The 17,444-nt window shown below is 43.3% G+C and overlaps 1 protein-coding gene across 1 annotated transcript; it reads left to right on the top strand.

Annotated features, from left to right (window-relative positions):
- Positions 1 to 12,847: 12,847 nt before the first annotated feature.
- Positions 12,848 to 15,177, top strand: LOC123468593. The gene is made up of 2 exons (XM_045167894.1): positions 12,848 to 13,779; positions 13,938 to 15,177. The coding sequence occupies exons 1-2, from the start codon at positions 12,848 to 12,850 to the stop codon at positions 15,175 to 15,177; spliced, it is 2,172 nt and encodes a 723-aa protein (XP_045023829.1).
- The last annotated feature ends 2,267 nt before the right edge of the window (positions 15,178 to 17,444 follow it).

Raw genomic sequence — 17,444 nt, 5'->3', positions numbered from 1 at the left:
ATTTTTTCGAAATTCGCTCCATCTTTTCTGTGTTTGGCAGCTAATGAGGACATTTCCTCAAGGTGTTTTTCTACTACTATTACGATTGCTTCTTCTGCGTCTTGTAATAACACATCTGCCACGATAGTCCATGACGATTCACTGATTGAAATCCCAGGTTGATCCTTGAAGAGCACGGTGTCTCTTATCATGATTGCAGTAGAGCTGTCCATAATACCTAGTATTATGAGGGATAGAAAGTAAATCATTCCGGCCATAAAAAAGCTAGGTCTTCGGCGTATCCGCGGTGGTAGTTCGGTGGTCCTCTTCTGATTATTATCGTATAATTTCACGACATCTTGTTGGTTTTTCTGTTGCGTCGTGTTACTTGGTTGACTTTTTTGTGAATTAGAACATTCTTTTACTTCAACCCCTTCCTTTTGTACTTGGGGCTGGGCCTGCGTCTCGGCCGACTGATGGCCTGTGATTTCTTGATGTGGCCTATTGTTTTTCTCTGCTTCTGTTTGGCTGTTAGTATCGTTTCGCCAGTTTTCGATTTCTTTGAAAGGTTTCATGCTGACTACATGAACGATGTCGGACTTGGTTTTCTCGTTCACCAATTTCACTTCATAGTTTACCGGAGTTGTCTGGCGTACCACGATAAATGGGCCAACCCATCTATGGAGGAGTTTGTCTGACTTTCCTTTCTTCCTTATGGGTTTGTAGACTAACACTTTGTCTCCTTTCTGGAATGTGACGTCTCGATGGTTTGCGTCGTAATCTCGTTTTTGTTTCTCCTGAACTTGACTCAGCCGTGTTCTCACGATGCTTCTGGCTGCCGTTAGGTTTTCCATCATTTTGTTGGCGTATGAAGTCTCTGTTTCCCCTTGGGAGTCTGACAGGGAGCCCAGAATTAGGTCTATCGGCAGGATTGGGTCCCGACCGTATAGTAGAAAAAAGGTGAAAACCCAGTTGATTCCTGACGCGAAGTATTATATGCGAAACATATGTGTTGTAGCATTTCGTCCCAGTTTTTCTGGTCGCTAGAAATGTACATTGACATCATCGTAGCCAGTGTGTGATTCATCCTCTCCACTTGTCCATTTGCTTGCGGGTGATAACTCGCCGTGGTTTTGTGTTTTGTTCCTAGTTTGTCGAAGACGCTTTGGGTGATGTCTGCTAAGAAGCATTTGCCACGATCTGATATTATTGATTCTGGCACGCCATGGCGTAGTGCGATTTGTTCCACAATGAATGATGCTACCACGTCTGCCTTTTCCTGACGGTAGGGCTTTTAGCTCTACCCATTTTGTTAGATAGTCCACCGCTACAATCAGCATCTTGTTGCCCGTGTTAGACAAGGTGAATGGTCCCAGTAGGTCTATTCCTATTTTTTGAAATGGTCGTGTCACTTTGATGCATTGTAACGTTCCAGCTGGAGCCAATTTTGGAGTTTTTCTTGTTTGGCATTGTCTGCATGCTCGTACATAATTCGTGACGTCCTGAGCCATATCGTGCCAGAAAAAGCGTTTCGCGATCTTTTGAAGTGTTCGTTGGATCCCTAAGTGTCCTGAAGTTGCCTCGTCATGGCATGATCGCAGAATCAACGTTTTGTACTCGTCTGGGATGCACAGGCGCATGTACGACTGTATGCCTACTGTCTTTAATTTGAACAGTCTTCCTTCTTGTAAACAAAAGTGTCGTCCCGCCGAATTACCCGACTCCAGTTTTTCGATGATCTCTCTCCACTTCGTGACTCCACGTTGTTTACTGGCAATGTCCCGTACTGCATCTGGCGCCAAGAAGTCTGACTGATGGTATTGCAGAACCCCGATTGATATGCAGCGATCGTCTACTTCCGTCTCGGTGATGGGGATTGGATAACGTGACAGACAGTCTGCGTTGGTGTGCAATTTCCCGTTTCTGTATCGGATTTCGACATCGTATTCTAATAGGCATAAACTCCAACGGGCCAATCTACCCGCTAGCCTTCTTTTTGTACGAAGCCAACAGAGAGCCCCCGTGATCAGTTATAATGATAATCTTGCAACCCCACACGAATCCACGAAACTTCTGCAGGCCCCAAATGAGGGCCAAACATTCCTTTTCCGTGATGGAGTAATTCATCTCTGATTTTGATAGTAGTCGACTGGCATAGGCTAATGGGAATTCTTTCCCCTCTTTGGATTGTGATAGCACTGCTCCGATGCCATAACCGCAAGCGTCAGTCATGATAATCATGGGTGCTTGATAATCCGGATGAGCCAATATTGGGGACGTTGTTAATGCTTCTTTTAATGTATTAAAGCTTTTCTGCTGTGCTGCTTCCCATCTAAACGGAGCTCCTTTTCTCGTTAACATCGTTAATGGTTGTGCTATTTTGGCAAAATTCTTGATGTGTCTTCTATAATACGAGCACAGTCCTACAAAACTTTGAAGCTGCTTGATGTTTTCTGTTGTACTCCGACCTTTGTTGCATTCCGCAAAGACTTTAATCGCCGCGATTTTTTCTGGATCGGGTGCTATCCCTTTTTTCGACACTACGTGCGTGCCTAACACTTTTAATGTAGTCATTGCAAACTGGCATTTCGTTGCCTTCAGTTTGAGGCCTGCTTTTGCCAAACAGGATAATACAAGTTGGAGTCGGTGTAGGTGGGTCTTGAAGGTTGGCGCATAAAGCACCACATCGTCTAAGTATACTAAGCACGAAGTCCAGCGTAGTCCTCCCAAAATCACGTCCATTGCTCGTTGTAAGGAACTGGGGCCATTGGTTAAGCCGAACGGTAGTACTTTAAAATGATATAATCCATCTGCTGTGATGAACGCTGTTTTTCTCTATCTTCTTTTCGTAAGGGCAACTGGTGATAGCCCGATTGTAGATCCATGATGGAAAAATATTCCGCTCCCTTCCAGTTTTCCCAAGATGTCATTAATCCATGGTAGGGGGTAGACATCTTTTATTGTAATGTCGTTAAGGCCGCGGTAATCCACGCAGAATCGCCATGACCCGTCTTTCTTTTTAATGAGAACTACTGGGGCTCCCCAAGGGCTATCCGATACTTCAATAATGCCTGACTCCAAACATGTCGTCCGCTAGATTTTGGATGATTTTTCGAGCCTTCCAGGCACTGGCATACGGTCGTTGGAATACTGGCGTTGCTCCTTCTTTTAGGTTGATTCTGTGTTCTGCCGTCGTGCAGTATCCGATGTCTTTTTCGTTTAACGCAAAGCATTGACTGTGTTCCCCTAGGAGCGCCAGTAGAGTCTCTCTGTCCTCTTCCTTTAAATCGTGGTTGATTTGTTTTCCCAGCGTTAGAAAAAATTCTTTGTTGTCGGGTTGTTGTCGGGTGAACCTTTGATTTTTTCCGTAACCGTGTCCTCCAGTGGCGTTTTGTTCCAATCGCACTGTACTATATCGTTAGTGTACGGCTGTATTGTTCCCAATGTTGATCCTTCCTCCAGCCATACCGGTGTTAGGGACAAATTAGCTACCGGTATGGTTTGCCATTTCTCCGGGAGGATGGCGTGTCCTACTGACAATGTTTTCTTTGCCAATAATCCGGCGGACGGGGTAAAAAGGGCAGCCACTGGGAATGATGTGCATGGTCTGGTTGCCACTGGAATGACTGATAAGGCCGGAATCATGTGGCTGGTAGCCGCGACTACGCTACACTTGTGAAGACGGGAATTGTCCTGGGGATGTATTTCCTTGAAGGGTAATTCACCCAGAGTTACCAAGGTGGCATCTCCGGTGTAATCGATCTGTAGCTTCCCGAATTGTTTTAAAAAGTCATTTCCCAACAGTAAGTCGATGCCTTCCATTGCCATGATAACTGCCGTTCCTGCTGCCCATCTCCCTTTATGAGTGATGGTTATGAGTGCTGCCCCCAACGGAGAAGCCCTGGTTCCGTTAGCTAATATTATAGTTGGTCCTGACCATTGCTCCAGGCAGAATGGGGTTTGTTTTAATAAGTCTGGCGATAAGACACTTACTGCTGCTCCTGTGTCAACGACCGCCATTGTTGGAATATTCCCACACAAAAACTGGTTCCCTTATTAGTCGAGACACCTCTGACAACAAGATAGGGAAAAACCTTGTTTGTCCCGTTACTGGTCGATACTGTTTCCCCGTCGTTTCGTAGTCCTGACTTTGTTTTTGCGATTTGATTCTCCGTGCGATCTGGAAGGTTTACATTATTTACTTGCACCAACGGCGAATCTGTCGTGGTTGTCTCGCCCATGGCTGCTTCTGTTGAAATATGATTTACTGGCCATTGTCGGTCTTGCATCTCGCCTATGCCTGCTTCCGTTGACATATGATTTACAGGCCAATGTTGTTCTTGCGTTCTTTGCCTGCCAAACTCCGGACGTCCGCCTGGATATTGCTGTGGGGGGCTCCGTTGTTGATTTTGAGGTTGAGTAGCGCCCTTAAACAGCGAGGATGCCGGATTCTGGAAGCATCTGTAGTCCAAGTGTCCTACTTTGGAACAGAATCCGCAAATGTATCTTCCTTCGGTTGTTCTTCCATTCTTTCCTGAGCCGTTCCAGTGTCCCTGGCGCGGTCTCGACGGCGCTGAGTGGTTAGTCGGGCCTGAAGATAACTGTAGCTGCTTGATGGTATGATTCAGTTGTTGGAGTATGCTCGACGATTTCTGGTGTCATCGCCGCTGGTTGTGCGTTATTACCCGCGTTACTGAGTGTTGGCTCTTTGGAGACTGCTAGTATGGACTGTGACCAGACTTTCTGGTTGGCCAACATAGTGGCTTCCATGTGTAATTTTGCGAGATCCAGGAAATCTGCTGTAGAAGCTGGTTTTTGGGGGTAGATTTTTTGTAGCAACGAAGGTTTCAATCCCCGGTATAGGTATTCTAGCTGTTGTTCTTGCGACATGTTTGGATTTACTAGTCGGCACATATTTACGATGTCATAAAAGTATGACACCACGTCTTCTTCATTTCCTTGCGTTCGCTGTCGTCGCTGTAGCTTCTTGTAACAGGGAAAAGTTCGCTTGTTGAAAGGCTGCTGAAAATTGTGTTTTGATCCCTGATTCTGCTGGTAAATGCGGGAGTCGGGTCGCTGGTAAATCCTCCCAATGGTTCGGATGAGTATTCACAAGAAACCATTTACGGGCTGGTCCTTCTAGATACATCACAAAATTTCTTGCTTGATCAGCATCTGTCCACCGATTATACGCTGCTGCAAGCTCAAATCGTTCTATCCAATCCACCGCATCTTCTTCAGGCGATGCCGAAAAAACGGGGGTGCAATGAACTTCTGAACGCTCGCCGCCATGGTTGTCAATGGAAGTATATGTAGAGGGGGCCGTAGTGGAGTTCTGATAATTGATGAATCGTTGTCGGAGTCTGCTGATAAACTATCTGAAGAATCCTCGTCGGTATCTTGTTGTATTGTCAACGACACTTCTTTTGAGCAAACAGCACCAGAAGAAGACGGTGGCCGAGGTGTGGACAGTTCAACGGTGTGCTCCCTACTCGTACCCGCTTCTACAAGTTGCGAAGGATGGGGTGATAGAAAAAGTTCAGGGTGTAGTCTTCGACTGGGAGTCCGTCCACACGTTGGATATCGCGAAGAGCGTTTTTTATTTCACTCATGTGTAACACACCTCACCAAATCATAAATGTCGGAGATACCACTTCACCCAGTTCACGAAAAAGTACGCACGAGGAAAATGCACGGGGAACTACGTAGTTTTTACTGATGGGGAATGCAAAGTACACCAAAGAATATTGGTTGGGGAGACAACGTTCCGTTTCGTTAAGAAACTAGAAATTATGGAAAAGAACAAAGTACACCAAACGAGCGAAATATAGATGAGGAAGAACGGATAACGGTTAAAAAAAAAAAAAAAAAATATGAACGGGGCTCAGAGCAAAACGACTTAAAACGGGGTAAAAAAGACGAACGGGGCTCAACGAAAGACGATTTTCAACGGGGTAAAATGGAATACGGGTTGGTTAAAAAAACGAACGGGGCTCACGAAAAACGATTTAAACGGGGTAAAAAAGACGAACGTGGCTCAACGAAAGATGATTTAAAACGGGATAAACGGAATACGGGTTGGGTAAGAAATACGAACGGGGTTCAACGAAATACGATTAAAACGAGGTAAAAAAAAAAACAAAAACAGTATGCTGCGAGAAAAAAGGGGGGGGGGGAAAAGGGCAAAACGAAACTAGAATCAAAATAAGAAGACCGGACAAGAAAGCTGATGAGAATGTGAAGTTCCCAATAAAAGGTAAAAGAAAAAGAAAAAGGAGAAAATTACAAAAATAATTGCGACCTGCGTCTCCACCACTTGTGACGAAGGAAACCAACGATGAATTGCAGAGAGATCGGAACTGTGTATTTGAACTGTTCAAGCGAACGAACTAAAGACAACTACCAGGAAAACGCGCCTTTCCAATCGAGTACGTCCCTATTTAAGGGAACGGACGTCTAGGGGACGCGGGAAGTATGGTACCGAGATGGTCACGTAGATAATTTCCATGTGACCTTCGGGGGTAAAGGGTTACCAGGAGAAACTAGGCACGCTTATGCGTGGGTCTACAGATGGTCAAGTAGATAGTTCTACTTGACCTTAACAGAGTGAAAGCGGAAGGGTAAAGCTCGGTGGGGACGTTCCACGAGGAAGTCGTTAGCACGTGAATGCCCTTTCCCTCCTCGTGACAATATAGAAGTAAAAACTCATTGTATAACAAAGTATTCACATTGAATACAAGTATATTCCATAAAGTTTACATATAGAAGTAAAAACTCATGGTATAACAGTGTATTCACATTGAATACAAGTATATTTGATGCTGTTTACATATAGAACTAAAAACTCATGGTATAACAGTGTATTCACATTGAATACAAGTATATTCCATGCAGTTTACATATAGAAGTAAAAACTCATGGTATAACAGTGTATTCACATTGAATACAAGTATATTTGATGCTGTTTACATATAGAACTAAAAATTCATGGTATAACAGTGTATTCACATTGAATACAAGTATATTCCATGCAGTTTACATATTGTCACGAGGAGGGAAAGGGCATTCACGTGCTAACGACTTCCTCGTGGAACGTCCCCACCGAGCTTTACCCTTCCGCTTTCACTCTGTTAAGGTCAAGTAGAACTATCTACTTGACCATCTGTAGACCCACGCATAAGCGTGCCTAGTTTCTCCTGGTAACCCTTTACCCCCGAAGGTCACATGGAAATTATCTACGTGACCATCTCGGTACCATACTTCCCGCGTCCCCTAGACGTCCGTTCCCTTAAATAGGGACGTACTCGATTGGAAAGGCGCGTTTTCCTGGTAGTTGTCTTTAGTTCGTTCGCTTGAACAGTTCAAATACACAGTTCCGATCTCTCTGCAATTCATCGTTGGTTTCCTTCGTCACAAGTGGTGGAGACGCAGGTCGCAATTATTTTTGTAATTTTCTCCTTTTTCTTTTTCTTTTACCTTTTATTGGGAACTTCACATTCTCATCAGCTTTCTTGTCCGGTCTTCTTATTTTGATTCTAGTTTCGTTTTGCCCTTTCCCCCCTTTTTCTCGCAGCATACTGTTTTTGTTTTTTTTTTACCTCGTTTTAATCGTATTTCGTTGAACCCCGTTCGTATTTCTTACCCAACCCGTATTCCGTTTATCCCGTTTTAAATCATCTTTCGTTGAGCCACGTTCGTCTTTTTTACCCCGTTTAAATCGTTTTTCGTGAGCCCCGTTCGTATTTTTTAACCAACCCGTATTCCATTTTACCCCGTTGAAAATCGTCTTTCGTTGAGCCCCGTTCGTCTTTTTTACCCCGTTTTAAGTCGTTTTGCTCTGAGCCCCGTTCATATTTTTTTTTTTTTTTTTTAACCGTTATCCGTTCTTCCTCATCTATATTTCGCTCGTTTGGTGTACTTTTGTTCTTTTCCATAATTTCTAGTTTCTTAACGAAACGGAACGTTGTCTCCCCTACCAATATTCTTTGGTGTACTTTGCATTCCCCATCAGTAAAAACTACGTAGTTCCCCGTGCATTTTCCTCGTGCGTACTTTTTCGTGAACTGGGTGAAGTGGTATCTCCGACATTTATGATTTGGTGAGGTGTGTTACACATGAGTGAAATAAAAAAACGCTCTTCGCGATATCCAACGTGTGGACGGACTCCCAGTCGAAGACTACACCCTGAACTTTTTCTATCACCCCATCCTTCGCAACTTGTAGAAGCGGGTACGAGTAGGGAGCACACCGTTGAACTGTCCACACCTCGGCCACCGTCTTCTTCTGGTGCTGTTTGCTCAAAAGAAGTGTCGTTGACAATACAACAAGATACCGACGAGGATTCTTCAGATAGTTTATCAGCAGACTCCGACAACGATTCATCAATTATCAGAACTCCACTACGGCCCCCTCTACATATACTTCCATTGACAACCATGGCGGCGAGCGTTCAGAAGTTCATTGCACCCCCCGTTTTTTCGGCATCGCCTGAAGAAGATGCGGTGGATTGGATAGAACGATTTGAGCTTGCAGCAGCGTATAATCGGTGGACAGATGCTGATCAAGCAAGAAATTTTGTGATGTATCTAGAAGGACCAGCCCGTAAATGGTTTCTTGTGAATACTCATCCGAACCATTGGGAGGATTTACCAGCACGACCAGACCCAACTGACCCCACACTGCCGCATTTACCAGCAGAATCAGGGATCAAAACACAATTTTCAGCAGCCTTTCAACAAGCGAACTTTTCCCTGTTACAAGAAGCTAAGCTACGACAGCGAACGCAAGGAAATGAAGAAGACGTGGTGTCATACTTTTATGACATCGTAAATATGTGCCGACTAGTAAATCCAAACATGTCGCAAGAACAACAGCTAGAATACCTATACCGGGGATTGAAACCTTCGTTGCTACAAAAAATCTACCCCCAAAAACCAGCTTCTACAGCAGATTTCCTGGATCTCGCAAAATTACACATGGAAGCCACTATGTTGGCCAACCAGAAAGTCTGGTCACAGTCCATACTAGCAGTCTCCAAAGAGCCAACACTCAGTAACGCGGGTAATAACGCACAACCAGCGGCGATGACACCAGAAATCGTGAGCATACTCCAACAACTGAATCATACCATCAAGCAGCTACAGTTATCTTCAGGCCCGACTAACCACTCAGCGCCGTCGAGACCGCGCCAGGGACACTGGAACGGCTCAGGAAAGAATGGAAGAACAACCGAAGGAAGATACATTTGCGGATTCTGTTCCAAAGTAGGACACTTGGACTACAGATGCTTCCAGAATCCGGCATCCTCGCTGTTTAAGGGCGCTACTCAACCTCAAAATCAACAACGGAGCCCCCCACAGCAATATCCAGGCGGACGTCCGGAGTTTGGCAGGCAAAGAACGCAAGAACAACATTGGCCTGTAAATCATATGTCAACGGAAGCAGGCATAGGCGAGATGCAAGACCGACAATGGCCAGTAAATCATATTTCAACAGAAGCAGCCATGGGCGAGACAACCACGACAGATTCGCCGTTGGTGCAAGTAAATAATGTAAACCTTCCAGATCGCACGGAGAATCAAATCGCAAAAACAAAGTCAGGACTACGAAACGACGGGGAAACAATATCGACCAGTAACGGGACTGACAAGGTTTTCCCTATCTTGTTGTCAGAGGTGTCTCGACTAATAAGGGAACCAGTTTTGTGTGGGAATATTCCAACAATGGCGGTCGTTGACACAGGAGCAGCAGTAAGTGTCTTATCGCCAGACTTATTAAAACAAACCCCATTCTGCCTGGAGCAATGGTCAGGACCAACTATAATATTAGCTAACGGAACCAGGGCTTCTCCGTTGGGGGCAGCACTCATAACCATCACTCATAAAGGGAGATGGGCAGCAGGAATGGCAGTTATCATGGCAATGGAAGGCATCGACTTACTGTTGGGAAATGACTTTTTAAAACAATTCGGGAAGCTACAGATCGATTACACCGGAGATGCCACCTTGGTAACTCTGGGTGAATTACCCTTCAAGGAAATACATCCCCAGGACAATTCCCGTCTTCACAAGTGTAGCGTAGTCGCGGCTACCAGCCACATGATTCCGGCCTTATCAGTCATTCCAGTGGCAACCAGACCATGCACATCATTCCCAGTGGCTGCCCTTTTTACCCCGTCCGCCGGATTATTGGCAAAGAAAACATTGTCAGTAGGACACGCCATCCTCCCGGAGAAATGGCAAACCATACCGGTAGCTAATTTGTCCCTAACACCGGTATGGCTGGAGGAAGGATCAACATTGGGAACAATACAGCCGTACACTAACGATATAGTACAGTGCGATTGGAACAAAACGCCACTGGAGGACACGGTTACGGAAAAAATCAAAGGTTCACCCGACAACAAAGAATTTTTTCTAACGCTGGGAAAACAAATAAACCACGATTTAAAGGAAGAGGACAGAGAGACTCTACTGGCGCTCCTAGGGGAACACAGTCAATGCTTTGCGTTAAACGAAAAAGACATCGGATACTGCACGACGGCAGAACACAGAATCAACCTAAAAGAAGGAGCAACGCCAGTATTCCAACGACCGTATGCCAGTGCCTGGAAGGCTCGAAAAATCATCCAAAATCTAGCGGACGACATGTTGGAGTCAGGCATTATTGAAGTATCGGATAGCCCTTGGGGAGCCCCAGTAGTTCTCATTAAAAAGAAAGACGGGTCATGGCGATTCTGCGTGGAATACCGCGGCCTTAACGACATTACAATAAAAGATGTCTACCCCCTACCACGGATTAATGACATCTTGGGAAAACTGGAAGGAGCGGAATATTTTTCCATCATGGATCTACAATCGGGCTATCACCAGTTGCCCTTACGAAAAGAAGATAGAGAAAAAACAGCGTTCATCACAGCAGATGGATTATATCATTTTAAAGTACTACCGTTCGGCTTAACCAATGGCCCCAGTTCCTTCCAACGAGCAATGGACGTGATTTTGGGAGGACTACGCTGGACTTCGTGCTTAGTATACTTAGACGATGTGGTGGTTTATGCGCCAACCTTCAAGACCCACCTACACCGACTCCAACTTGTATTATCCTGTTTGGCAAAAGCAGGCCTCAAACTGAAGGCAACGAAATGCCAGTTTGCAATGACTACATTAAAAGTGTTAGGGCACGTAGTGTCGAAAAAAGGGATAGCACCCGATCCAGAAAAAATCGCGGCGATTAAAGTCTTTGCGGAATGCAACAAAGGTCGGAGTACAACAGAAAACATCAAGCAGCTTCAAAGTTTTGTAGGACTGTGCTCGTATTATAGAAGACACATCAAGAATTTTGCCAAAATAGCACAACCATTAACGATGTTAACGAGAAAAGGAGCTCCGTTTAGATGGGAAGCAGCACAGCAGAAAAGCTTTAATACATTAAAAGAAGCATTAACAACGTCCCCAATATTGGCTCATCCGGATTATCAAGCACCCATGATTATCATGACTGACGCTTGCGGTTATGGCATCGGAGCAGTGCTATCACAATCCAAAGAGGGGAAAGAATTCCCATTAGCCTATGCCAGTCGACTACTATCAAAATCAGAGATGAATTACTCCATCACGGAAAAGGAATGTTTGGCCCTCATTTGGGGCCTGCAGAAGTTTCGTGGATTCGTGTGGGGTTGCAAGATTATCATTATAACTGATCACGAGGCTCTCTGTTGGCTTCGTACAAAAAAAGAGCTAGCGGGTAGATTGGCCCGTTGGAGTTTATGCCTATTAGAATACGATGTCGAAATCCGATACAGAAACGGGAAATTGCACACCAACGCAGACTGTCTGTCACGTTATCCAATCCCCATCACCGAGACGGAAGTAGACGATCGCTGCATATCAATCGGGGTTCTGCAATACCATCAGTCAGACTTCTTGGCGCCAGATGCAGTACGGGACATTGCCAGTAAACAACGTGGAGTCACGAAGTGGAGAGAGATCATCGAAAAACTGGAGTCGGGTAATTCGGCGGGACGACACTTTTGTTTACAAGAAGGAAGACTGTTCAAATTAAAGACAGTAGGCATACAGTCGTACATGCGCCTGTGCATCCCAGACGAGTACAAAACGTTGATTCTGCGATCATGCCATGACGAGGCAACTTCAGGACACTTAGGGATCCAACGAACACTTCAAAAGATCGCGAAACGCTTTTTCTGGCACGATATGGCTCAGGACGTCACGAATTATGTACGAGCATGCAGACAATGCCAAACAAGAAAAACTCCAAAATTGGCTCCAGCTGGAACGTTACAATGCATCAAAGTGACACGACCATTTCAAAAAATAGGAATAGACCTACTGGGACCATTCACCTTGTCTAACACGGGCAACAAGATGCTGATTGTAGCGGTGGACTATCTAACAAAATGGGTAGAGCTAAAAGCCCTACCGTCAGGAAAAGCAGACGTGGTAGCATCATTCATTGTGGAACAAATCGCACTACGCCATGGCGTGCCAGAATCAATAATATCAGATCGTGGCAAATGCTTCTTAGCAGACATCACCCAAAGCGTCTTCGACAAACTAGGAACAAAACACAAAACCACGGCGAGTTATCACCCGCAAGCAAATGGACAAGTGGAGAGGATGAATCACACACTGGCTACGATGATGTCAATGTACATTTCTAGCGACCAGAAAAACTGGGACGAAATGCTACAACACATATGTTTCGCATATAATACTTCGCGTCAGGAATCAACTGGGTTTTCACCTTTTTTCTACTATACGGTCGGGACCCAATCCTGCCGATAGACCTAATTCTGGGCTCCCTGTCAGACTCCCAAGGGGAAACAGAGACTTCATACGCCAACAAAATGATGGAAAACCTAACGGCAGCCAGAAGCATCGTGAGAACACGGCTGAGTCAAGTTCAGGAGAAACAAAAACGAGATTACGACGCAAACCATCGAGACGTCACATTCCAGAAAGGAGACAAAGTGTTAGTCTACAAACCCATAAGGAAGAAAGGAAAGTCAGACAAACTCCTCCATAGATGGGTTGGCCCATTTATCGTGGTACGCCAGACAACTCCGGTAAACTATGAAGTGAAATTGGTGAACGAGAAAACCAAGTCCGACATCGTTCATGTAGTCAGCATGAAACCTTTCAAAGAAATCGAAAACTGGCGAAACGATACTAACAGCCAAACAGAAGCAGAGAAAAACAATAGGCCACATCAAGAAATCACAGGCCATCAGTCGGCCGAGACGCAGGCCCAGCCCCAAGTACAAAAGGAAGGGGTTGAAGTAAAAGAATGTTCTAATTCACAAAAAAGTCAACCAAGTAACACGACGCAACAGAAAAACCAACAAGATGTCGTGAAATTATACGATAATAATCAGAAGAGGACCACCGAACTACCACCGCGGATACGCCGAAGACCTAGCTTTTTTATGGCCGGAATGATTTACTTTCTATCCCTCATAATACTAGGTATTATGGACAGCTCTACTGCAATCATGATAAGAGACACCGTGCTCTTCAAGGATCAACCTGGGATTTCAATCAGTGAATCGTCATGGACTATCGTGGCAGATGTGTTATTACAAGACGCAGAAGAAGCAATCGTAATAGTAGAAAAACACCTTGAGGAAATGTCCTCATTAGCTGCCAAACACAGAAAAGATGGAGCGAATTTCGAAAAAATGGACGCACATACGGCTTGGAGAGACACAACCAGCTTCATGGCGGCGGATAAAATAGATAAAAAAGTGCTATTATTGAGCAGGGCCGTGAACAATTCCAAGTCAAGGCTCACGACATGTGCACTAACCCTTTCAGGAGCAGGGAGACCGAAGAGAGGAGTACTAGACGCAGGCGGTAGTATGCTTAAATGGCTATTCGGGGTCACAACGCAGGCAGATTTATTAGATCTCCACAACAAAATTGAAACAATGGGGGCAGAAACAGAGAAATCGTACATGTTTTGGATAAACACGCGTCGATTGTAAATGAAACTTTACAGTTAACACGAGAGAACCTAGTTCTGCTACAAGAGCTTCAACAACAGTCCGCCATCTTAAACAAGAGGGTAGATTACATTCTAGATTACATTCAATCTTACGAATTGGTCCACATACAACAGGAACAATACTTCGCAGAATTGGACGCCACATTTGACACGATAGAACATGTCATACGTTGGCTTCAACAGCAAATCGAAGATTGGGAAATCGGCTTATCAACTTTAGCAAGTGGCCACATATCCCCACAGATGTTTCCGCCCACGGAACTACAACGGGTAATAAAAGAGATCAACAATAATTTACCCCTCGGATGGACGATACCTTCAGAAGAACTTTGGGTAATATACCGGGAAGCACGGGTATCAGTAGCAGCAATCCACAATAAATTCCGCCTATTTATTGAGATCCCCATTTACGACCATGCTCAACAGTTTAATTTATTCCAAATCATCAAACTTTCTAAACCAACAGCTAACGGCACGCACGGAGTGCGTTTTACCAATTTACCAGAATATTTAGCAGTATCACCAGATCTAGATACATTCATCGAACTATCAGATCTCGAAATGCTTAACTGTCGCCAGTTAGATAAACAACTTTGCAAATTTCATACTGGATTTGCCAAAAGAGGGAAAAAGAAGTCATGTGCCATTGCCTTATTCACAAACGACGAAACACAAGCAAACGCCTGCTGCCAAACGCAATTCACACAGTGGAATGGCCCGGAGATAGCGTACTTAGGACAAAATCGTTGGGCATTTTCGACGTCAGGCCCGCATGACGTCGTTTTTTCGTGCCCACCGGATAGTAAACACTTACCACCACAACGCCTCCAGCTACCAGCCATAGGCTACTTTGAGGTGCCACCGGGTTGTACAGCACGCACGGAGGATTGGATATTCCCCGCAAGTCTGGAGGGTAGCTCCACGGCAGCCGCCGTATCAATCAAAATGCCCGACTTTGCGGAATTCCGACAAAACATTACAAGCCAAAAAACGGCAACAGTCGTTCAATTCCCTTCATTAAATACTTCTCATTTCAATCAGGTGAGCAAACACTTGCTCCAACAGGAAAAATTGCAATCAACAGCCGCTATGACACACAATCAAATAATGAAACTTCTAGACTCCCCCTTTCAACAAATTGCAACAACGCTACTTATCCGTTTGAATGGATAGTAGCTTTCATTTTTACGAGCCTAGCGATAGGTGGCCTAGCAGGATTCACACTACGCCTCGCTCAACGGTTGAATATTCATCTAAAGAACAACATGGGAATATACGAAACGACCGACTACCACCCACGACGCCGAAATTCCGATCTGGCCGGAGAAAACTTCATCCATTCCCAAGATGTGGAACTTTAAAATCAACACCAGTGCAGTACTTAATTACCTCCCTTGTTGTGCGATTATACGAAAACTAGAACGTACCAATCGAGGGCGATTGCCTTCAAACGGGGGATCTGTCACGAGGAGGGAAAGGGCATTCACGTGCTAACGACTTCCTCGTGGAACGTCCCCACCGAGCTTTACCCTTCCGCTTTCACTCTGTTAAGGTCAAGTAGAACTATCTACTTGACCATCTGTAGACCCACCATAAGCGTGCCTAGTTTCTCCTGGTAACCCTTTACCCCCGATGGTCACATGGAAATTATCTACGTGACCATCTCGGTACCATACTTCCCGCGTCCCCTAGACGTCCGTTCCCTTAAATAGGGACGTACTCGATTGGAAAGGCGCGTTTTCCTGGTAGTTGTCTTTAGTTCGTTCGCTTGAACAGTTCAAATACACAGTTCCGATCTCTCTGCAATTCATCGTTGGTTTCCTTCGTCACAATATGTAAACTGCATGGAATATACTTGTATTCAATGTGAATACACTGTTATACCATTAGTTTTTAGTTCTATATGTAAACAGCATCAAATATACTTGTATTCAATGTGAATACACTGTTAAAAAATATTATTTTTTTTTTTATATGTAAACTGCAAGGAATATACTTGTATTCAATGTGAATACACTGTTATACCATGAGTTTTTACTTCTATATGTAAACTGCATGGAATATACTTGTATTCAATGTGAATACACTGTTATACCATGAGTTTTTAGTTCTATATGTAAACAGCATCAAATATACTTGTATTCAATGTGAATACACTGTGATACCATGAGTTTTTACTTCTATATGTAAACTTTATGGAATATACTTGTATTCAATGTGAATACACTGTTATACCATGAGTTTTTACTTCTATATGTAAACTGCATGGAATATACTTGTATTCAATGTGAATACACTGTTATACCATGAGTTTTTACTTCTATATGTAAACAGCATCAAATATACTTGTATTCAATGTGAATACACTGTTATACCATGAGTTTTTACTTCTTTATGTAAACAGCATCAAATATACTTGTATTCAATGTGAATACACTGTTATACCATGAGTTTTTACTTCTATATGTAAACTGCATGGAATATACTTGTATTCAATGTGAATACACTGTTATACCATGAGTTTTTACTTCTATGTGTAAACTGCATGGAATATACTTGTATTCAATGTGAATACACTGTTATACCATGACTTTTCATTTCTATATGTAAACTGCATGGAATATACTTGTATTCAATGTGAATACACTGTTATACCATGAATTTTTAGTTCTATATGTAAACAGCATCAAATATACTTGTATTCAATGTGAATACAATGTTATACCATGAGTTTTTACTTCTATATGTAAACTGCATGGAATATACTTGTATTTAATGTGAATACACTGTTATACCATGAGTTTTTAGTTCTATATGTAAACTGCATGGAATATACTTGTATTTAATGTGAATATACTGTTATACCATGAGTTTTTAGTTCTATATGTAAACAGCATCAAATATACTTGTATTCAATGTGAATACACTGTTATACCATGAGTTTTTACTTCTATATGTAAACAGCATCAAATATACTTGTATTCAATGTGAATACACTGTTATACCATGAGTTTTTAGTTCTGTATGTAAACTGCATCAAATATACTTGTATTCAATGTGAATACACTGTTATACCATGAGTTTTTACTTCTATATGTAAACTGCATGGAATATACTTGTATTCAATGTGAATACACTGTTATACCATGAGTTTTTAGTTCTATATGTAAACAGCATCAAATATACTTGTATTCAATGTGAATACAATGTTATACCATGAGTTTTTACTTCTATATGTAAACTGCATGGAATATACTTGTATTCAATGTGAATACACTGTTATACCATGAGTTTTTAGTTCTATATGTAAACAGCATCAAATATACTTGTATTCAATGTGAATACACTGTTATACCATGAGTTTTTACTTCTATATGTAAACTGCATGGAATATACTTGTATTCAATGTGAATACACTGTTATACCATGAGTTTTTACTT

This window comes from Daphnia magna, unplaced genomic scaffold, assembly GCF_020631705.1.
Source record: "Daphnia magna isolate NIES unplaced genomic scaffold, ASM2063170v1.1 Dm_contigs378, whole genome shotgun sequence".
Lineage (NCBI taxonomy): Eukaryota > Metazoa > Arthropoda > Branchiopoda > Diplostraca > Daphniidae > Daphnia > Daphnia magna.
The sequence above is the reverse complement of the archived record's forward strand: the minus strand, read 5'-3'. Positions and strand labels throughout refer to the sequence as shown.

Bases quoted from the DNA above. Each gene is read 5' to 3' on its own strand.
- LOC123468593 (XM_045167894.1), top strand. From the start codon at position 12,848: ATGATGGAAAACCTAACGGCAGCCAGAAGCATCGTGAGAACACGGCTG. The intron at 13,780-13,937 runs GTCAAGGCTCAC...CAATGGGGGCAG, and splicing joins AGGGCCGTGAACAATTCCAA to AAACAGAGAAATCGTACATG.